At 37.5% G+C, this 23,068-nt stretch overlaps 2 protein-coding genes across 8 annotated transcripts in view; one reads left to right on the top strand and one right to left on the bottom strand.

The window, feature by feature from the left end:
• Positions 1-82: 82 nt before the first annotated feature.
• Positions 83-22,910, bottom strand: DCAF17 (DDB1 and CUL4 associated factor 17). 7 transcript variants are annotated; one of them, XM_065068738.1, is made up of 15 exons: positions 22,542-22,910; positions 21,218-21,321; positions 20,835-21,062; positions 19,802-19,892; positions 18,758-18,897; positions 17,962-18,040; positions 17,696-17,785; positions 15,432-15,539; positions 14,789-14,894; positions 11,184-11,326; positions 9,707-9,816; positions 9,221-9,308; positions 7,615-7,698; positions 6,122-6,277; positions 4,652-5,328 (listed from the first exon to the last, which is right to left on the bottom strand). In XM_065068738.1, exons 3-15 carry the CDS (start codon positions 20,858-20,860, stop codon positions 5,140-5,142), a joined length of 1,410 nt encoding a protein of 469 aa, XP_064924810.1. In that variant the 5' UTR covers positions 20,861-21,062; positions 21,218-21,321; positions 22,542-22,910; the 3' UTR covers positions 4,652-5,139. The 7 variants fall into 7 exon arrangements, with proteins under 7 accessions (XP_021147370.2, XP_064924810.1, XP_005498715.2 ...); XM_021291695.2 differs by lacking the exons at positions 4,652-5,328; positions 20,835-21,062 and adding an exon at positions 83-214 and having other exon boundaries at positions 22,542-22,891; XM_005498658.3 differs by lacking the exon at positions 20,835-21,062.
• METTL8 (methyltransferase 8, tRNA N3-cytidine) overlaps positions 22,909-23,068 on the top strand; it is a 51,769-nt gene continuing 51,609 nt past the window's right edge. The window contains exon 1 of the mRNA XM_065068746.1: positions 22,909-23,039. The gene's annotated coding sequence lies outside the window, so the exon portion shown is untranslated. The remainder of the gene's footprint in view (positions 23,040-23,068) is intronic.

The following is a 23,068-nucleotide window of genomic DNA, read 5'->3' as shown; positions in this document are numbered from 1 at the left end:
GAATATATACTCGATGACAAGAGGAAGACAGGATGTGAGCTCTTTTTATACTCAAAGCAAATCTTACCAAGAGAAGCTAGTCCTTCCCATCTTTTCAGTCCCTAGGCATTGGGCATTGACTGGGAAATTCCTCCTGCACTGATTAAATACAAATAAAGGCAGGGGTAGCTCTTCTGGCGTCCCATTTTTGCTTCTTTGTCCAGATAGCTGATCACTGAGACATCATGGGGGGGGGGGGGAAGAAAAAAAAAGTTATTGAGTTGAAGTAGAAATGCTGGAAGTATCCCACTTTGGTCCACAAAACAAATGCTTGTAATTGGTTTATATGCTGGTGTCAACAGTTAGAAGTTTCCTAGGTCTCTTCCCCAGAGCATGGAAATGTGCTGCAGCCACGCTCCAGTTCTGTGTTAGAGGCAGTTGAGGCTACCTGCTGACCCAGAGGATAAACAGGAAAACTGCCGGTGAATGAGTCCAATTGTGGAGCATCCAAATAAACATATTAACAGAATAATTTTCCCCTCTGGTTTCTGGCCAGCAGCTGTTCCTGGGGTCTGCAGTCTGTTTGTCACACAGAGTGCATTGCTTCTCCTGCGGCATCTCAAGCCAGAGCTCTCAAGCCACTCTGCAGAGTAATTCCAGTGAACTTTAGTTTTCCCTTCCATTTTTCCTTTATCTCTTCCTGAGAAGAATGTGTGCTTACTCTTCCCTAAAAATTTAATATTCCTAAAAACACAATATTCCTTCCCCACTCAAGCAGGCATAAGGCATTTGTACTCCCATTTTACTAAATGAGTTGTTAATCTACACCGACCAAAGCAATTCTTAATAGTTGGATGAGGGCAGCTCTTCCCTCTGCTATGATACTTAGTTCCTTTTATTAAACAAACAAACGAAACAACCCAAAAAACTACCCCCCCCGAACTCCACAAACTATTTTTGCAGTTAATTTTAACGCAGTTTGACTACTTGAAATTTATTTAATCTATGAACATTAGAATGCCTTGACAGAAGATTCTTTTGGAGCTCCTGACGGTTATTTTAGTCATCATTTTGTAACTTCAGTAAAGCAGAAATAAGTACTGAAGTTATAGTTGCATAAATGCCAAGCCTAGCAACCAGAAAACTTCAAGTGGTCCTCTCTGAAAATCCAAGATTGTGAAATAGCTGCAAAAAAAAGGAAAAAAAAAAGTTCCCTTAAGTATATCTAACATTGATTTGAAATACTGGAATACTTGTTTCCTTCTTTTAGTAGTATTGAGTCTGCATATCAGGAGAGGTACCTGGAATTCATGTTGATACACAAAGACTTTCTTCAACTATGAATAGGGCTAGTTGACAATTATTGTCTGTTCTTCAAAAGTAACATTTTTGCTGGAAGTGTCTGAATTCTTTAATTTAGCAGGGATTAGTTAAATTTCTCCAGTTTGTTGAGATAAAGAAAAGGTTCAGAAATGGTTCCCACATGCTATGCAATTCTTATTAGTGAGGAATTGCTACGTACATATAAGATCCATTCACACACCTTCCAGACAAAAAGTCATTTAAAGGTTTTTTATTGATGACTGTGTCCATACTTGGCAGTTATGAAAGAACTCAGTTGCTGTGCTATGAATTATTTTGTGGTTCAGCCTTAGAAAACAAGTTTTTGCCTACTTCTTCCTCTTTTTCGCTGTTATCATTGAGGTTTTGTATATCCTGGCAAGAGCACAAAGCTGGTATCAACCTGAAGTGAAACCCAACACTTCATTAAGTAAAAAAGACATGGATGAGTGAATTTGTGTTGGGTTTCACTTCAGGTTTGGTAACCAACATTTTCCCTTTTGCAGGCAGAGTGCCCAGAAACAGCTTTAAGTGGCTGACAGCAGCTCCTCACATTTCTTCAAGAAAACATCCACTCTACATCCCACCCCATGCGGGTGTTCTTTCTAGCAGGTATTCCTAATAGCAATCTTCATCATAACTGGGAAGCAAATTAATTTGTTCATTAGCTGTTCCATTGTGTGGGATAGCTGTCACAGGTTTCTTGCTGGTGAGTTTTTAGCAGTCTAGAGTTACTGCTAAGTAATATAGATGGCATTTTTCTCAATAACAAGAAAAGACAAAATGAGAATAAAATGAGCAAGAAACTGTTCTGTTAAAGAAATGGGACATATCTAGAAAAAAAGAATAACGAAACAGTTATCCACACTGAAAATGCAGGTAGTTTGGGTGAAGTTACCTGATTGGGAATGTTGGCAAAAGTGGCTAAGATCCCTTCAATTCTATGTTTGAAATAGACGACATTTGAGAATCTTTACTCATGTTCGTATATTTACATTTATATGTGTATGTATATACATATATCTGTATATACATATATTCTTTTTTCCTTGAGCATCTAGTGCTAGTGAAAATAATGGAAGCATGAGCTTTTCCGCTTCAGTCTTTTAGTATGCGCTTGATCTGGTTGAGGCTGCATTTGATCTAGTTACTTGAGGCTTTATCTACAGATGCTGGAAGCCATGGAGTAAGGGGTAACTACCCCCTGATATACACAGGAGTAAGGGAATTCAGAATTTCACACTAATAGTTCCTTAGTCTGATTTTTGTAAAACAGAAAGCTATCAGTAAATGGGTTTCCTGACCATAACACAGCTAGCTACTGCCTGTGAAAAGTGAAGAATATTTTTGTCTTCTGTATTTTATTCATCTCATTTTCTGAATTTATAAATGGGAAATAAACTACATTTGAAGGAGTTGCTTCTGCTTTTTCAAAGCAATTTTCTTTCTGTCTTTTTCTGTACTAATGTCACACTTCGGTGCTTGCAGAGATAATTATACTGGGCATGTGCACAAGAATATATTCGTTCTGTAATGGAAACTACATGAGTATCTTCAGAATTTCTCCACAAATACTGTTATTCTTTAGTATACTGAATTACTCAGATTGTGTAAGAGATTTCCAAGTACCTAATTTACATTATGAAAAAGAGAAAGGCAAGTGCTCTGGAGTCATCATACATGGACATCAAACTCTATGTCTACAGGTCAGATCTAATGCATTTTTTCAAATTTCATATCAATTTGATGCTGCGCAACAGTACAGCCCTGCCAGCAACAGTTACCAAAAAATGCTTACATGTGAAGTCTCCTGGGAAAATAAAGTATACTAGATTTTTTCTGGTGGATGGGGTTTGTTTCAAAATTTAACTTGAAATAAAAGGTGTTGATTCAGGTGGGCTGCCACCAAGCATGTGGGGATTTGTGTTTGGTTCAGATACAGCATTATTTTTAACACTGTAAAAAAACTACTGGTTTGTGGTCAGGATTTTCCTCCTGTTCAAACAGAAGTTTTCTAGAATTTTCTGGGGCTCTGTGTAGGTACAGAAGACAAAACTGCTGTTCACAGCTTGGAAAGCACAACCCATGAGCATTGAGGGGTTCTGCTTCTCTGGTGTGCCCCAGCCTGTTTATGTTGGGTTGTGAATACACTCACAACAAGTGTTCAGCGCTAGTCATTCTGGATTCTATACTCTTAAAGAGCTTTCAAGATGTTTTAAATGAAACAGAAACATCTCTCTTGTTTCTGAATGAAAATGTCTGTGTGTGACCTTCGAGGATGGAGAACATTTGCCATTATTTGTAGGGCAGCAACACACTGGGTATTTAGAATGATAGAATTTCTTACACAAAATAAATTGAAGTCTGGTCTGCCTTCTAGTCATTACAAATTGCTGCATTTTCCAAAAGATTGATACTGATTTAGCAGAATATCACTGCAAAAATCTGCAATAACTTAAACAGTCACTGGAAAGTATAACAAACTTTCAATAAGCAGTACTTGCACTATTTAATAAACAAGTTTACATGTCTTGCTCTGGGAGGAATTGCTTTAATCATTCAAAAAGAAATGAGCATAAAATATCAATATCTGCTTAAGAGCTGGATCTTCTGCCTAAGAGTATGGATTCATATTAGTTTCTACCCTTATCATATGGTAGCAGATAATAGACAGGTGCTCTTTCCTGGATAGTAAGTGAAAACTTTATTGAAGCAAGGGTGGAATTAGAGTGTTCTTGCTGCTCTTTATTTCAACTGTTGTTTCGTTACTTTCTTCAGTCTTTTTGTGTTGTCCTTTCTACAATTGTATTTTTTCTTTTGCATTACACTTCTTTATAAAAACTCACATCAGTTCATTTTTATAATTCTTCTAGAGCTCTTCACTGTTACATCAGCTAGAATGAAATACACTTCATTAGTAAAGCTTGCAGTGAAAATAAATATTTGGGTTTAGAATTATCCCGCTCATGATAATGGTGGTAGTAGTGAGCAATCAGATGTTGGCCATCCCTCCAAGAGCTACTCTCCTGAGCCCATCTTTGGTTTGCATTTAGAAACACTCTGTATCACCATGAAGCCTAGAGCCTGTGTTTTGTTGTTGTGGGTGTTTTCTAAATTAAAATTAAAGCTTGCACTCTGAAGAGTCTGCATATACCACATGGAACTCCCGTGCATCAGACCAGCTGCACATGGTCATCTGGCTGAGTGTCTCAGAGCTTTGGCTCAGACCGAACAACTCGTGACACAGAAACAACCAGAGAATTGCTTGGTTATATATATAAAGATATATCTAAAATTTATTAATACTTCTTTTTAAACCAAAACAAACACATCCAGAAAGCCTGAGTGATTTTATTTCTCACACAAGACAAATAGAAGGATTTCGCTAAGTGGCTTAGTGGCAACTCTACCATTGTCATACTACATACAAAATCTGTAGTGTGACAGTTACATATATATACATTTTTACATACTTTTTAAAATTAACAGTCTGTATTAAAGTTGCATAGGTAAAACTACAGAAGATGGTACGTCATCAGTAAGTCTGCATCTTTCTCCTTGATGTTCAGTATTTCAATCCAATTGCTGAAGAGAAGCAATAAATTCCACATCTCACATTAATGATGAACTGGTGAATACAGGAGAAGCCATTATGGACTACAGACAAGTGTACAGTGTTACACAGAAAAAAGAAATAAAACCTCATGTAGTACAAAATGTTAAGATTAAATCCTGCCTGAAAAACAGCAGTTGACTAATTCATATATGAAGTCATTAAATAACATCCAAATCGAAGTCTCTGTAGTTTTTGTTTATGTCTTAAATATATTCAAAAATTCTCCCTCCTTTTTTGCAAAATACTCTTTCTGTTTTTTCATGGCTTGAACATTCATCATCTTTTGCAGTATCACAGACCATTTGGTAAACGTAACAACTGAACCTCCTGTTAGGCTTCTGTTCTATATGTAATACAAGGTCTTTGTCAACGTAAACTTCATGACTGTAAGTCTGAAATGACAAAAAAAAAATCTGATTGCAGTCTCCATTTCCACCATTTGCTAATGCCTGTACCATTTTCCTTCGGGAACAAAAAATATTTAACATTGGTGACCTCCGTGATCAGAGAGGAATTTTGTGTGGATATACGCTGACAACTCTTCCAGATAAAAGACAGAATTTCTAAACTATGAGAGGTTTCCAACAGGCCTATTTTAGGAGTCTAAGTGCAATTCAGAGCATCTGATTGAATATCTTAAGTTGCCTATGAAGTCAATGATAAAAGAGGTGCCAAATCTGCTGAATATTTCAGATCATCTAATTCGGACATCCACCTCAACTTGGACTGTATGAACAGCCCATTCCAGCTCTTCAAGTATATACACAGTGAGGTCCATGCTTAATTCAATGCATGAGTAGTTCAAGTTAAGCTAGTGAGACTATTTACAAGTTGTGAAGTTAAGCTGATGTAACTAGCCAGAGGGTGACTATTCAAGTTGATAAATACTTCAGAAATAACTAAGCACAACCCCTCCCTAGCAAAAAAAAAAAAAGACAAATGAGTCAACCAACCAAAAAAACCCCTTAATTCCCCTTAATTTCAAATTATGGAGATTTTCAGATAAATGAACTACTGTCTGATGGAATACTTAACATTTTTGAGTTATGAGTATTAACTTGTTCAAATCTCATCCATAGCACTTGGCAACACTACTTGTAGATCTGCTTCAAATCTGAACAAAAATGGTAGGTGAAAGGTTATGGGGAAGTGCTAGTGTAAACAAAAGATATGAATTCTCCTTACCACATCCCAGGACTCCAGTAATGGAATACTCTTAAGTAGAATCCCATGTTCATTGCAGTGAAAGTCAAGGTGAGCTCTTCCATCAGCTCCTATTTGAGTAACTGCCACCGTGGATAACAAATCCAATTCATCTTCATAGTCCACAATTTTGAATGTCTTGGCAAAAACAAAACCTCAAGTTTAAAAATCAAACATAAATTTACATAAATTCACAAAACTGCCTAGCTCTCTTTCAGGTGAAAGCAGAATTGGAAAACTTGTAGTCCTTAAGTCTTATGGTCTGATAAAGAAAACTTTGCCAGACTGATACCCAACAGGAATCTTTTCCAACACAAGTTGTCTTAAGGAATTTTGCTGAAATGTATTGGACAAGAAAGTGATGTTCTGAACAATTCTACCCTGAAACTACATGTATTATATATATATATATCATACAGGAAAAAGTACTTTGAAAGTGGCAGAAGAAACTTATTTAAACTCCATGCCCTGTCTTGAAGGAGACATGTTAGAGACAGTATAGCCTAAAACCACTATTGTTGAAGGGATGGGTATATTAGGGTAATTCCATTCACATGAACACCTCTGTTCAGAGCTTGCTCTCACTCCACAGAGTGAAGAACTGAGACTGAAAGGTGAAGATTCTGTTAACCTGGTAACATACTTTTTAAATTCAAGCCAGTCTTTGTCTTCCATAATGGCATAACATCTACTGGAATCACAAATAAAGTATAACAGCAAGAAAAAAATAGTGTGCAGACTCTGATTTTTATTATGTTTAAAAAAGAGAAGTGGACAGAAATGAACTGCAGACCTTAAGGGTTATATTGCACCATCCTGTGTTTTTACTATAGTAAAATCTATTTCCTCTGAAAAAAAAAAAAACTACTGCCAGAAACTGATGGATTTAACTGTTGTGCTTATGTCAATTACAGCTCCAGTTCTAGATAGAGAGCCAAAAAATATTCTTCATAACATCTTGAAGACTCAACACCTTGGCGTGTGGAGTTTTCAGTCTCGAGAAGCAGTTACTTCAAGGAAAAGTGTTAAATAGCTTATCCTAGAATCTCATCAAAGACAAAAATATAGTTTAGAGATACTATATCAAAGACTAGAGGAACCTAAGCAGAGTAAAATATAAATATGCTTCTTTCATTTCTTAAAATGCTTTATAAGAAATGTTTAAAGGAGATGTTTGAATGGAGAAGAGTAATGTTTCTTCACGTTAACATCTCATTTCTGTGTTAGTGAAGTTGCACATCATGGGGCATAAGATCAGTTCTTAAAAGAACGAACTATCCAAAGCACAAATATCAGGCTAGGAGAAAAGATGACAGAGAAGGGAAATGAAGTGCTGAGAAGTTAAGAAGACAGCCACAGAAGAGGAATAAAGAACCCAAAGATTAACACAGCTAATGGTTACAGCCACCGCACCTGAAACATGAATGACCTCTGGCTAGTTCTACATCCTATATAATCCATGAACTGCTCACTACCTCTTGTTCTGGGTCATCATCCAGCAAGTTAAAACGCTTTTTCACCACTCGACCAGAAGCTGTTACAGTCACAGTGTTGTTCACCTTTGGAGAAAAAGAAAAAAGTGGCTCTAGACTTTGGAGCATTTTAGTTGCTTCCTATCTATTTGGCAACGTATCTATTTCAAGTCTTTCCCTTTCTGACCTTGTTTTAATCCCTCTGATCTTGTTTTAATCATTAGCTATGAATGGCCCTAGCACTGCTATATCTTCTTTACATGGGCTCATGAACCTGGTGGCTTTCATTGAGATATTACTGATGTTTACTTATATTCAAAGGTTGTCAGCCCTATAGAAGTGGCAAAGGTTCTCAGCTACCATCATTTTTAGCCTAGAAGTAACTGGAGCCAATGCACTGGAAGGCAGCTAAGTCACCACCCCGCTGGGCTTCATCAACACCAGAAATACTCAAAACTGGGCTATCATTGTCTTCATGGAAGCCAAAAGGAAAAGGCATAGCACAGAGGGGATTAGAACTTATATTTCTTTGCTCTTATTGCAACAGAAGGTAGCTAAATGCTAAAAAAAAAAGAAAAAAAAAAAGGCATGGCAAGTCATTGGATGAGAAACCTTATCCTTTCTGAATTCAATGGAAGTTTTATTCCTGACTTAGTGTAAGTTTTTAACATACAAACTTTTATTCTGCAGAAGCTTCAAAATTAGTATTGTTAATTTCCAGGAACTTTACAGTACTCATGAATTAAACAACTTGCTTTTATGTAAGACATAACTTTGTATGCTGAAGGATAATGACAGTTCCATATGATACCAAAAATTTTTCTTCACGAGTGTGGTCTTTAACCTTTTCAACATTTAGATTGTCCGTGATTTTTTTGTCACAGAACACTTGATGAAACAATGTGCTTTAACAGCACATTTCTACAAGGAAGTTCTGATCATCCCCATGCCACTTGGTTCTACTTTTCTGCACTCTTCTGACCCACTGGTGATGAAGTTCTGTTCTGTTCCAGCTCCAGTTCAGCTCACCCAAGCAAGCAGAAAAGTACTCACCATTCCTGCTGGGTTATTATTCTATTATTTTAGTGCACCGGTTTGGCTCAGCAAGGGTTAGATGAATGCCACACTCATCACAAGGGAGCAACAGGTACACATGGCCAGGAAAAGAACGAGACTTTTGGAAGTAATGCATTGTATTTGTTGTCTTATGAAGACTTACTCCTAAGTTACGAGAGACTTGAAACATTTCCAGCATTTGTATGATCAACTTAACTGAGCACCAGAGCTACACAGAATTATCACTTGGCAGCACCTTCTTTTGAAGGAAATCTGTCACCATCTTTTAAGCATGTTTTATATTTTGTATTAGTGATACATGGTTATATTGCACACGATAAACAACGATGAGAACTAAAGAAATGGCCGGAAATTTCAAACGCTATCCTGAAAGTGTTTCCGAAGTTTTTTTCATAAAGTACAACGAAGACACAGAATGTCTTTCATTGACCTTTGAAGCAAGTCCATAAACCACAGTGATTACTACTCAGATACACAAACCCCTTATGCATTACTCAAAATCATCCACTGTGATCTCGGACAATAAACTCACACAGTTTTCTCTGTTGGCCACAATTGTAAAATCTTCTGCAACCTCTGTTTGATCTGTATTATTTTTAACTTCTTTAAGCTTCAAGACTCTATGAAAGAAACAGAAATTACAAAATAAGCAATGTGTTCTAACCCACCTAGCACACCACTGCTATATTTATAATTTTAAAAGTCAGGTATATTATAATAAAACATCAGATATTAATGAAATGGAAATAAATTATTTTTGTAATTTATGTTTATCAGTAAAAATTTAATGCAGTGGTCCTTGAACATTTTTCATATCAAAATCCAGTGTCACCTGTCCCTGCTCACATTTATACCTCCAGATGTTTCTACGAGAACTTCAGACTGACAAATCAATAAATTGTACAGTTTCTAGGGCATGATGAGCGTTTTGGCCTGCAAATTGCCAAACTACTGAATTTATGCAGTTATGCAACTTCTCCTTTAATGAAAATAAGATTTGAGAAAAAAATGCTCATACTTTATCAAATTTGGTCCCACGTGGATTATTCTACCTGACATATCTGGATGGAAATATATCCAATCAGGTTCCAGTGAACAGCATTTCATATCCTGTATGCCATTTTTTGCCTGAAGAAGGAAGGGAAAACTTAGGATAATAGTAAGTCTCACAGATCGAATAAAGAGGTAGTACTGAGCTCCTCTCCAGATACCTCTGGAGATTTTTAAGTGTTGCTCCTAATCATGACAGGATGGCAGTGGAACAACAACAACAGTAAGACTCAGTTCCAATTCTCAAGGTATTCCATAAAACAGTTGCAACTTTTTAAATATGTAATAAGCAACGATATTGTACCACAGCTATACGTGGTCCTACCTCTCCTGAAACTAAGCAAAATGAAGATTTATCCTACACTCTGCAACAACAGTTCCAGCAATTTGAGTGCCAAACACATGAGATGTGTCAAGACATGAGAAAAGCATTAGCACAAACTTTGACCTGAGCTTCAGACTTCAGGCTCAGCCTCTTTTGTGCAAATATTTGTGCAAATAAGTGTGTAAGCCTGGGATAGCTTGTGATTTCAGCTGCTAGCTGGTCAAAATCTTGGGATTTTGGCAGTGTTTTTTTGTTGTAAATTTAGCTGACCCTGATCATTCAAACTTTCAAATGTATGAAACCTACATAGGAAAAGCTAGATCAGAAAGGGTTGTACATGTCCCTTGGAATCAAAATTGATCTTCAGCTACGGTTGTGAAAGATCTGTTTTGAAAATAAGATATAGGAGGGGGATCAGTGATTTGATCAGGCTAGTAAAAGAGATGAGGACATTTACAGATGTGAAGTTTTTTAGTGAAGAACTAACAGGCCCAGAAGCCCTTTGTAATACAAAAGCATCTTTAGGGCAAATCCAGATCCAAAACAAAAGCTGAGATGGAGAGCACATGCAAAGGAATAAATGATGAATATAAATAAACAAAAATAATTAGGAATGCTGGTTAAACTGAGTAATAAAACTTTTCTAAGGGGAGAGAGGGGTTAAACTGGGTAATATAATGTTCCTAGGGAGACGGAGAGAGACAAGGTACAAATCAGGCATAAACTACAAACATTAAAGAAACTTAGTATGCAATTTCTTAAAACTTGAAGTGGTTTTTAGTTATGCCATTTGGCGGGCTGACTACTCAGAAATGCATTAAGATGTTACCATGCAAGGAATCAGGTAATGAGATTCGGCTTGAGCCTTGACTCTTAAGCTAAGCATACAGAGCTGTGTAGCACTGAGAGTGCTACGATTGTACTGGAATGAAGGAAACAGTACTAATTCCCAAGAAAATATTTTACACATGACTCCAGTGGATAGCAGATGTAACACTGTGGGGTGATCCCTGTGAGAGCACCACACTGGAAAACAAGTCAGAAGCACCAGTCAGAAGAAGAGATGAAGACAAACGTGATATACATTCATTTCAGAGAAGCCGCTATCCAAATATATTACCAAAGCCTTGTCTTTCAGAGAACAAATATGGAAGACTCCTTTATGTTTTTTCTTGTTAGGTGTGATGATGTAATGCCAAGGATAACCTCCAATTTGAAATGCATTCTCCAGAGAAGATGCTTCAAATAGCAAAGGTGGAGTATCTGCAAATAGTCGGTAATGTTGACACCATCAGTAGCAGAACAACTGTAATTCCATTGATCCTTACAATTCTAAATTCCAATAAAACTACTAATTCTTCAGAACTTTTGAAGACTGATGGAAATACACTGGCTGTGATCTTTCTTCTAGCACCAGCTATGCTACCTCATCCAGGCACAATCTGCAGTTCCCTGTGGAAGGTTACTGCCTTTCTCAGATCTTCGTGCTGAACTGCTCTGCTGATATGTCCGACTTACTTCATTCCAAATGAGCTGGATAAGCAAAGACGTAGCACACAATTAAAATTAGTCCAGCTCATCTGAATGAGGACACAGACATGAACAGATCAAAGAGCATATCAAAAGGGTTGCTATTCTCTGGGAAAAATAGTGATAAATAACTGGAAGCAGACTAACAGCAGTAATCTCAAAGAACAATATTAAATGCAGAAAGATTCCTAAATCTAAGCATTCCTTCTCCTTTTGCATAATGCAATGAAACAGTGTGGAATGCAATCTGTAGCTGAGTTCATAAAAATCACTACAAATCTAGGAACTTTTGCAATTAATGGCAAAAGTCATCTAGATTTCCTACCAGTTCAGTTGGGATACATTACACAGGTGTAATATGCCACTCCTACATGTCTTCTGTGTACTAAATGAGAAGCATCTTTGAACAAAATGGACTGCACGGAGCTTTGCAACTTCTACCAACAAGCTAAATAAAAGGAATTTCTACAGCTGCTATAACTGAATCAATTTTAGACTAAAGATCAGCTCTCTCTAACAGTATAGAGCAGTACTGTAAAAAGTTGACAAAATGTGGAGAAAATCTAAAATTACAAGAGGCATTTAAACAGACAGAATACAAAAACCCAAGTTGAATTACTGTGAGGAGAACAAGGTTTTTATCTGGACTTTTGTGTACCAGAGGTCTCATCCAAATTTTGACTTGTTCTTGTCCTGCTTAATCTAGATAATTATCCGGATCCTAACCAGTGGCACTAAGATGTCACATGACATCAGAAATCATGTTTACATAGTGCTTCTCCCTTTTCCTTATTTTGTTTTTCCAACAAGCTGGAAAGTGGCTGTCTTCTAGTTGTCTTTTGGACTAACACAAAGGAAATGGGAGATTCTGTGCAAGATATAACAAAATATAGGTTATAAAAACGGAGGCATCTGCTGAAAATGTAGAGAACATTGAAGATGGAGGCATAAGCAGAGTATGTACTAACATCTGTCAGATAATTAAACATGAGTCAAGATTTTACCCTACCAACATTTTCGTTTTAAATAAGGCAATGCCCCTCAAAAATTCTGTTAGGTGGACTAAATGATAGCTTTAAATGTATTTCAACAATGCCTCACTCATAAGCAGTATGGGCTGCTGATAAAATATGCCTTTCTTTTTATGTTCATTTGGCAAAGATTTGCAAGATCATAGCCACCTAAACCACCGTCATGGAGTGACTCTGCTGCCTCAAGTCCCTCTTTCCTGCTTCATGTCACTTGCTCTTGTTGCCCAGCACCTCCTGTTCTCATTGTTTGTAAATCCTTTCCCTAGCATTCCCATTCCCTAGGATTGCCAGTCTTCAGCTCCAGTTGAGCTTCTTTGTTCACCTCCTTAAAACTCTCCAGCCCCATCTAAACATAAAACTGCTCCTGGCAGCACTAACAAATATGTGTTTTAAATGAAAAAAAACAACAACCAAACAAAAACCACCCAAAACTCCTGAACCTCAGAAAAGTATTTTCCTCTCAGGTTTGATTTTTTTTTTTTTAAATGAAATTACTGTATCCTCTAATAATAAATCAAACAATGGTTTTAAGTTCTGGACCTTTCAGAAAGTGCCATAAGAAAGATTTATAGGTACCTTCCCATACCTTCTACTGTGGCCAAAATCAAATTCCTTACCAGTCAATAGCTATAAATGAAATGGTAGGTACATGGTAGCCTCTAAGTTTTGGTCTCTATATGCTTCTTCTTGGCTACCTAATACACCATAAAATCAGCACTGTAATAACTGCCATCCCTTCAGGCAATTTCTGTAGGGATGGTAGAACTAAATAAGCAGGAAAATCACACATAGTTAAATTATAGTAAATACAAACTTAAACTCTGAATCTGTTAACATTTCACTCACTGAAGCATTACATTTCATTGAACATTCAGTCAGCCATCTCATTCTTAAAAGAAAACAGCTCAAAAACCACAGGAATGCTGCTATCTGCAACGAGCAGCCGTGGCAAATGGCTGTCACATGTTCATAACTTCCTAACCACAAACTCTTGAATATGATTCACCATCAAAATATTTTCACCAGTACATGGGCTTTAAATCTCACCACTAAAAACTCCAATGATCTATAAGACATGAAAACAAATCTGGTACAAGCCTCCTATTAAAGCTCCCACGGCATGATTTCTACAGGGCCCCTAACATTAAATTGTGGTTTTGCAGACTGAGACAGGGTGGAAAACGAGAAGTTTCCCTTTGCAGAACCCAGGACATCAATTAGAGCAGCCTATCACTTTGTTTTGATAAAACATTGCATTATAACTGAAAGCCCTCACTATATATTATATCTTTGTGTATTTCCTCAGGTTTATGTCAATCTGGTTTGGTTTGCCTGTTATTATCTGACAGTGTTTGCGAACATAAAGATCAAAGGCATTTTTTATGTGGACAGTCACCTGTAAAAACTAATACAGATACATTCAAAATTAAAGAAATAAATAAAAGCATGCATTATTTGATATTGGTGAAAGCTACTATTATTTTTTGAAGTGACTCAAGTGTGAACTTGTGAGAATGTTTTTTAAAGTAAAAAAAAAATTTCAAAGAAAGTCTCAGCACCAAATTCTAATCTCAAATGCACCAACAGAAATAATTATTTGGTTTCAGAGCAAATAAAGTCATTACATAAAGCAGAACATTCAGAAGTTAATGATTTGAGGCATAAGAACTGTTTTAATAGATAATTTGTTCTCTCCTCGGGAATTAATTTTATTGAAACTGGCACATTCCTCACAGTTTAGTATTATCAAAATGCAACTTGGACAAATTATATTCTGTCTCCTTGAATTCCCTCCGCAAGTGAGATTAAACGTTCTCACATATTTTGCTTACATATCATATACTGTTTCTGGGTTTTACTAACAGCAGTCCCAGCCCTTCCTCTTTCCCAAGAGCAGTTGTGTCTCAGAAATAAGGAAGGGGTTTCCATTTCATGCATTGCTTATAAAGTTTTACAAATAGTTTAGTTGCTGTACTAATTTTCTAGGTAAATCCTATTTAATTAATGATTGTAATTAGAAGTAAAGCATATTTTTACTATAACATAAACCCAGAAATATAGCTACAGCACAATGAGTACAGTAATTTTAATGTTTTTTCTAGGAATGAAATCATAATTAATCCGTAAAAGCCACCAGCCAAGATAATACAAAGATCATAAATACCTGTTATTTTAATGTTACATGGAAGACCAAATGGATACTTTCCTACAACTCCCACTTGACCATTCCAGTTGAATTCATGTCCCAAATCAAATGGCTGTTCCATGAACTAAAACAACACAGAACAATTTAGCTTTGGTGATTCATTTTTACTTGCTGTTTAGTTTTACTGCTCTGTTAGTACTGCATTCTTTATCTTGTCAGATACTGCTTGAAGTCTTATTTTTGAAATAACATTTGTTGTTTTGATTGGAAGAATATAAACTCAGAAGTATCACTGCAGTTCTGTTTCAGATCAATCAATCAATCTTCCATGCCCATCAATTTCTAGACTTGACACTCATCTGTAACTACAGACTAGGTGTGTAAAGAAGAGCACAGCCTGGCCCAGCATTTACATAGCTCCTCTCTACATGTGCCTAAGTGCTTGGCTGATGCTGTATCTCTTATGTGTTGCCACCTGTAGCTGGTGTCGGTAGAATTTTCTTCTAGTGCACCCATTAGCATTTCCTGACTGTATACAGATTTAGGAAAGAACTCTGTCCTTTGACACATTCCCCATGTACCTGTGTGGTATTACATGAATATTTATGATTTGTTGGCCCAAAATAGTATGGACTGTATGAAGAATTTTGTATTTCATTACCTGCTCAGAGATGGCCTGGAAGTTATAAAGCCTGACCAGACCCATGCTATACATTACAATCAGGATTCCATTAGAAACAGCAACATCTGTCACACTATTACCAAATATCTGGGAAAAAAAAGGAAGAGAAAAATATTCTAGTAGAGAAGAAGTGATTAAGAGACAGTGCAAAACACTGGCATTATGTCCTTAATTCTGCAATCACTTTAACTTTCTATTCTGGCCAAACCCTATAAGTGTTTTAGTTCATGATGTTTCCTGTAACTGGTATGTTCTGCTGAGATTCTGTAACACTTTGCACTGCAGTAACAACACCCAATGTTTGATTAGTCATATTCTGCAAGTAGATTCATTCTCTAATCAGTTCTCAGTATATCTTCAGATTATGTTACCCAGTTACTATCATACATTAATAGATTACATTACACCACATCCCACAGGAATGTTAGCAAAGCTAACAGCTCAATCTACAGGTACTGACTTCAGATCTTATGTTCTTTCTTCATTGCCACGGTAAAATACTAGTCTAATCATGGCTCTATAACTGCGTACAGATGTACTGCAACTACATTATCCAGCTGTCACAGAGTACAGGATCCTCTCTGAATCCAAATTCGACAAATACACAAGAAGCTGGCTTAACCCTTTTAATAGTTGTGCAGTATTCGTTTGTGCCACTGCTTAACACATCTCCACTGAGAAAAACCCAACAAACTAATTCTTAGTATTTAATGAATAACAGCAGATAAAGTTCCTAAATTTTTTTTAAATAGAGATGCTTGGAAATGTAGAGTTTTCATTTCTTTAATCTGAATCACTATATGAAAAAGCAATTAAAATAGGGTTAAAACAGGCTTTAAAACAATAATTTTTAAAAAAGAGATCCAAAAGCTGTAATACTCCTAAATCTTAACACTATCAGTGATCTTGTAATCAGTTTGGTGCCGAAAGATACATTTACTCCTGAGACCTTGCCTTTTATTTAGTCCTACGGCTCTTTCTCAATACATTTTTTTACTTAGGTCTCAGCGTCTTCCAGACTCAACTCTAATAGTCTTCCAGCTCTAAAATTTCCTTTCTCTCTTGGCTAGCCCAAACTCAGAATTAATTGTGGTGTACCATCTCAGTAAAACTGATGCATTAGGTGTATTCTGCAGTCTCGAACAGTAACTCTAACAGTTACATTCCACTGATCTCTATCAGGCTTGGCATCACATTCACTGGTTGCTTCCTCTGCCGGGTGTATTCTCAAATCCCAATTTCTGGCCTGGCGTTATTTCTCGCTGTAACAATTGCTCTGATGAGTACACAGTATAAGCCAATGGCAAAAGTACTCATTTAGATGTTTTGCCTACTATGACCATGATGAACCCAAGTTGCCATCCCTAGCGTGGTTGAGAACACCTTTGATACCAGTAACATTTTTTTTTTGTCCTAAATACTAATTTTGAACAGAACAATACACAGTGTCCCTAAACTTCCATGAGCCCACCTGAAAAACGTTTAGCCCCATTCCTTTGCCTGCCAGCCCCATCTCAATTACAGCCTCCACCCAAGCCAGCACCAGCTAAAGCCCACTAATAGCTCTGGACCTCAAATGAGACTGTAGCTCACAAAGCTTTGAAGCCAGAGTCTGCGTGTTTGTACTGTTCCATTTGTAACTTTCACCCAGAGCTCTCATGACCTAGAACAGACGTGTTTTCACCAGAACTGTAAAACTTGACATATGGCTTGAGGTTTCCTAATATATACACCCTTACTGACGGGCCACAAAACGACCTCAGGAAGGTTGTTTTCTCTTGACTGATAAAGCAAGATGCATATTTAAATTTTGCCATTCAATATGAATAATCATACAAGTTTGAAACATTTGTAACTGCATAGAGAATTCATAGACTATTCCTAGGACTGGGTCAGAAGCACATCTATCTTTCTTTAAAGAGGTGAAAGAAGTCTACAAACACGTTAGGATTCCCTAATTCTTATGACTGCTGTAAGTAAAAGCTAAAGCCCTTCTACCTGTCGAAGAGAAACCAAATAACAGAACGCATTTGTATTTTCTTTTCTTCTGGTCATTGAAATGAAGAATGTTACCCCAAGTTCTCCTATGAGACACAAGAAGGACATTACTGCTAATTAATGTTGAAGGGCACTATGCTTTTACAAGCTGTAAGTACGACTTCTGGAATTCTGTAACAATTGCCTAAACTATGCCTGTTATATAACTACATTACAGATCACAATTAACAGAGGAATTAACTTACCTTTTTGTTTATTTCTAGCATTCCAATGAATGAAAGAGGCAGAACTTGGAATACAGCAAGATAGAACAATATGGACTGTTGGATACCTGCCTGGGAAGGAACAACAATACCGAATATAGTTATTATACTTGAGGTATTTATTAACAGTAAAACATCATCATCTTCTGCTGTAACAATAAGCTTAATGTCTCCATCTTTGTCCTTGTAATGTTTTTTGATGGATTTTGTAAAAATTTAAGAGTGACAAAGCTTTTCAACAAACTTACCTGCCGTGCTGCTGCAGGGAGCTTATTCTGAGCTGACTTTACGACCATCACCTCTTGAGGAATATCCCAGCTCAGATACCTATTTGTGACAAGAAAAGCCTATCTTAATCATTTAAAAACCATGTAATAAGAAATGCTACTTCACATAAAATATAATGTGCTATAGCTAGGCAGATCCTTGTGTCCAGGTTAAACTGCTCAGTGTCTGATTCGGGAGAGGTGCCTGAGATGATTGCTGTTTGCAATAACGAAAAGCCCACAGCATTGGAAATGTCACTATCTTCATTTTTCTCCTTCCCTTCACAAATTGGTGCTTTCTTATCCTTCAGCTTAAAGGAAATAATTTACTCTGAGAAGTAAAAAAAAATGCAGTTTATTAGAAGCAGTAACTGTTCTGCTTTTAAAGAGCAAACCAGCTATCCTAGGGAGAAGAATGCAAGTTAAATTGTCAAACTATTTTTCCTATGTTTTATGACATTTGTTTTACAGCTTTTAAAGGTCCTCTCCTGGTATATTGCTATTGCAATATTAAAGGCTACAAAATTGTCAGAGAAAAGGCAACGGTAGCCTATTTTTGTGGCTTTCGTGGAACTTGATACCAAATTTGAGACTGTAATACTTAAACTGATGAAATTCTTCTATAAAAAGCAGCATGTGGGAGCAGTACTCCAGGTAATGTGCTTGACTAACAAAACTGAAGTCAGCCATAGGATCGTACTAAAATAAACATGATTCCCTTTCTCCAGTACAGTACTAATGATTGTTAATTACATAATGCCTAGTCAGTGCTTAATACCTGAATTTGCAAAAGGAACCAGCAAGGTATATTTTTTCCAGTATTTCTCCACTGTCAGCAGAGAGACGTAGAAGCCAGTTCTGCACTGTCAGGACTATTAGGGATGGTTTATAGTCTGATGGACTTGGCAGCATTTCCCCCTACATAACAAAAGGTTATCAGAAAAAAGTTTGTACCAGGATACATAACATTTTGACACAGTAACAAGAAAACAAAAGTTAGTACACATTCTTCAAAAACTAAAGGTGGAAAGCTGCCTGATAATCAGATCAGGTTCTCTAAGCTCATGTCTGTGCCAAATAGTCATCTGACTATCACATAATCTGTTGTCACACCTTTTGTAGAAAAGACCCCTTTTAAAATTTCCTTGCCTTGCAAAAATGAAATATAACTGCTTATTGATCTAGCTGGTACCAGTCTTGAAGAGACAATTGTGTAAATATTGCAAAATAAGACATTCAGTAGTAACTTGACAGTAACTGCTCAGAATAGTATACACACAGCTTTATTTTAGGCACTTCAAGAATGAGGCTAATATTCCTAAACTCTGTGGACAGTGGATGAGAGAAAAACTCCTCAGGGAGGAGGGAAATGATATCATCTATTAGCTAGAAACAGCAGAACAGCTTTTGGGCAGAGTTGCTTTAATGGGTCTTCAGTTTCTTTGTTTTTTTTTTAATGCCAAGTGGTAAAAAATAAAACTCCCACCTACTGCCTTTGCTAATTAAAAAGATAAAGAAAAAATTAAACAGTTTCTGTTGTAAGGAATTAGAGTTAGTTGCATAAGCATAAAGGCACTGTTTTTAATATCTTCCACAGAAGCTCACAAAAACGCATTTGAATGAGCTATTGAGAAATGCAGAGAAGTATACCTCTAAATGTTCAGTCAAAATAAATAAGCACATGTTGCAATCCTTAAATGACCTAACTCCATAAAAACACTGAGAAAACAATTTGTAGGAAAAGAATGCTCTATTCTACATATGTTTCACAGAAAGATATTTTTTTTTTTTCACAAAATGATCTAGTAAAAAGCAATCTTACCAGTGGACATTCCAATAATAAAGCATCTTCTATTTTTTCTGACTTAGAACACTTTGGCTTTTCATAAAGTATTCTTGGCTCTTGTGCAATGCTGGAGGAATATGATTGCTAATCATTAGTCTATTTTATAAACGATTATCAACAAGTCATTTCATAGAGTTTTGTAAATCCTGCTTTCTCTTTAGGCAGGTCAGAAATCTAAACATCTTATTTTTACTTTGTAAATATAACCTGAAACTGCTCTAATAGGCCTAATAAGCAATAGTTAGTATAACATAATATTTAAAAGCCAACCTCTACATTTTGTGGGTTTTTGTTGTGTGTTTTGTTGTTTCTTGTTTTAAAAACAAACTTAATAGTAACATTCTTACTTTAGTGACATACAGTAAAAAGAAAGCATATTCCAGAAAGTAAGAGTCATTCTGGAACCTTCCCCTCAAGCTCTTCCAGTGTTGCCTTTCATAATATAAAGGTGTGGCATCATACATTTAAAGAAAAAAAAAAAAACAACTACTACTAGCATAAAAGCTTCATACTGTGCACAGTTTTGTCCTCAGGGTGAGGATGAGACAAAGATAAACCTGAAAGATGCCAGCCAGACAGGTTAACCCAGTACTGGAAAGCATTCAGACAGCAGGAATAAAAGAAGGCTGGTAAGTAGATTTAGATCCCTGCTGTGATAGATTAATTTAATTAACTCTCAGTGGTTTACACTGACAGAGTAATTTATTGGTAATGTATTGTATTACACTGTCTCAAAATTGTTCTCACCACAACTTACTCAGCAATGCAATTCTCCAAGTCCCTGCTACCTCCCTCAGGAGAGGGACAAGCAAGGACAGGGACGAGGACAAGGCCTGCTGTGCGCAGGGCTTCCTGACCTCAACCCTGCCTTGTGCTGCCTCCTAAGCTGTGCCTCTGCAGCTCACCATGGAACAGGAGAGCACGTCAGTCAGAGAACTGAGCTGCAAAATGTATTAACAAAAACCAGCAAGCACTCCGCACACTGTACTTTTACATGAAAATAATTTACCTCCGTAATGCAGAATTTATGGACATAGTTTGTCACACATTCCGTAGCACACTGCGAGTTTCCAGATCACAACAGAACCACCATTCACTTTGCTTTTTAGTGCATAATTATAAAATGCTGATAATCTTCCACTCCCATTGAAGTGCTGTGAAAACTGAAGTTATACTGCACCAGTAAGATCAGACTTTCCTTCATGAAAACAAGTGTCACATTGCGACACAACAGCACCTGAATGTAATTTAAGAAAGATTTATGCACCAGGTAATTTTTTGTTCCTAAGTAAATTCCACTCAATTCACAGGGACAAGTTAGTGACATGTCTAAAACACAATCACAGTGTTAAAACTGTAAGACAGGGTAACTTTAAATTGTAAATTTACTACCTGCTAATACAGCACTGGTAATTGTCCAAGTAAATTCTTCCTCTTTCATAGGCAATAGGAGATGCAGAATGAGTTGTCCAAACATTCTTGAATTTAGTACTTTCCTGTAAGAGACAGCGGTTGTAATGGTGATGGGTTTTGTAACAAACCTTGCTTTTGCAAAATATTTGATTTGGCATTTGCAGCTTAATAACTTAATTTAATTGAACTTCTGCTGTTGAATACATGAAGGAAAATATTTTTTAAAAAATTAAATCAAAAGAGCTTTTTTAGGGAAATTTTGTCTTTTTAAAAAACAAAATTAAAAGATCTTTTTATTGGCTATTATGGACAGCATGCACAATTAATATTTTGTCCTTAGGTTGTCTGCATAAAAATGAAAACTGGCAACTAAACTTTAATGGCAACTTTTAAGAGCAAGAACAAAACTCGCCAAAGTGTAAATATGCACTTAATTCTTTTATATGTAACTAACTGGATTTACTGAACATCTGACTCCATTCTGTTGTTGGTGTTTTGCATGAAAGATAGAAAAATGCGTTTAAAGTTATTTGCAAAAAGCACCTGAAATGTCAACGCAATAAATTGCTCACATAGTTTCTTGTGTGCGTTAGACATCAGGAGCTCTATACCATAAAGGAAGATTCCAGTCCTCCTCCGTCCACAAAAAAAGAAGAAAAAAATTGTGTAAATCAGATGTACTAATTTTTATTTCAATAAACCTTGCGTGCCCATTGGTCAGGTTGCATAAGTGGACAGCTCAACTGACTTCAAGTAAAATATTTTCAGTGTAACACCACTGCCAATTAACTTCCACATACTCACTTTCAATGCATTTCTATCAACTACTGCATGGAAGCAGTAACCATCTTGATAAAAAAATGAAATTCATTTTAGTCTGTAAGTGGTTTAATTTCTATTTTTTGTGTAACATAAATTTCCCTGACACGTTAGGGGCATGTTTACCTGAAGACCTCTGCTGATTATCTCATTTTGTTGTGAGAACTTGATACAAATTTAACATTGATGCTCCCTAAAACATGATGAACTTATTACTGGTATTAAGTCATCTTATGGGAATAAGTGATAGATCATAAAAGGCTATTTCTAACATTATCATTACATTTAAAAGTGGTTCTGCAATTTTTCCACAGCATAGTCCCCCTACATCTCTGGGTCTGAGCCTCAAATGGTTAAATAAATATAACCATTTGTAACAATCCCAGGCAGAACTGCAGCTTTTTTCTCCCCGGACTTGCTGGATGGCGTGAGCGGGGCCTCTGCGGCACCCGCGCTGAGGGGCGCCCGGGAGCAGCACTGTTACCTGACACATTATCTGTCTGAGGAGTCCCAGGTTTTGTCTGTGGGCGACACCCGCATCTCTGGCATAGAAGCCGTGGGCCCTACGGGTGAGGAGGCGGCAGACGCTGCGGGCTCGGGGGGCGGCCCTCCCGCCGCCGGCGGCTGACTGCGGGCACATGGCTGGGCCCCAGGGCACGCTCGCTCTTCTCTGCCGCTTCTGCCTCACTCCTGGCGAGGCGAGCTGCCGTGCAGGGCCCGGGCCCGCTCCGGATTTCTCTCACTCCCCGCCCTGCCCGGCGAGAGGTGAGGCGAAGCCGGAAAAGGCCCGATTGGCCCCCGGTTCCCGAGAGACGAGGCCTCCCGACGCGCTGCGCTGCGCTGGCGCTCCCCCGGGGCGGGGCCAGCGCCGCCGCCGGCCGGGTGCGCAGCGCGTCTCCCCCGCCGCCACGGGGCCGAGTGACCGCGCACGCCAGGCGACAGCGACCCCGCGCCGCCACCGCCTCCCCCCGCGGCCCGCCGGGTACGGTAGTTTTAGCGGGCGGCATTCCG

This window comes from Columba livia, chromosome 7 (assembly GCF_036013475.1).
Source record: "Columba livia isolate bColLiv1 breed racing homer chromosome 7, bColLiv1.pat.W.v2, whole genome shotgun sequence".
NCBI lineage: Eukaryota > Metazoa > Chordata > Aves > Columbiformes > Columbidae > Columba > Columba livia.
The sequence above is the reverse complement of the archived record's forward strand: the minus strand, read 5'-3'. Positions and strand labels throughout refer to the sequence as shown.

What these genes read in the sequence shown, in the direction of transcription:
- DCAF17 (XM_005498658.3), bottom strand. Translation starts at nt 22,697, where the DNA reads ATGTGCCCGCAGTCAGCCGCCGGCGGCGGGAGGGCCGCCCCCCGAGCC. An exon ending in GGTTCCTTTTGCAAATTCAG is followed by an intron (nt 18,041 to 18,757) that starts GTATTAAGCACT and finishes TGTCACAAATAG; the next exon opens with GTATCTGAGCTGGGATATTC. An exon ending in TGGCCAACAGAGAAAACTGT is followed by an intron (nt 7,699 to 9,220) that starts GTGAGTTTATTG and finishes TTTTCTCCAAAG; the next exon opens with GTGAACAACACTGTGACTGT.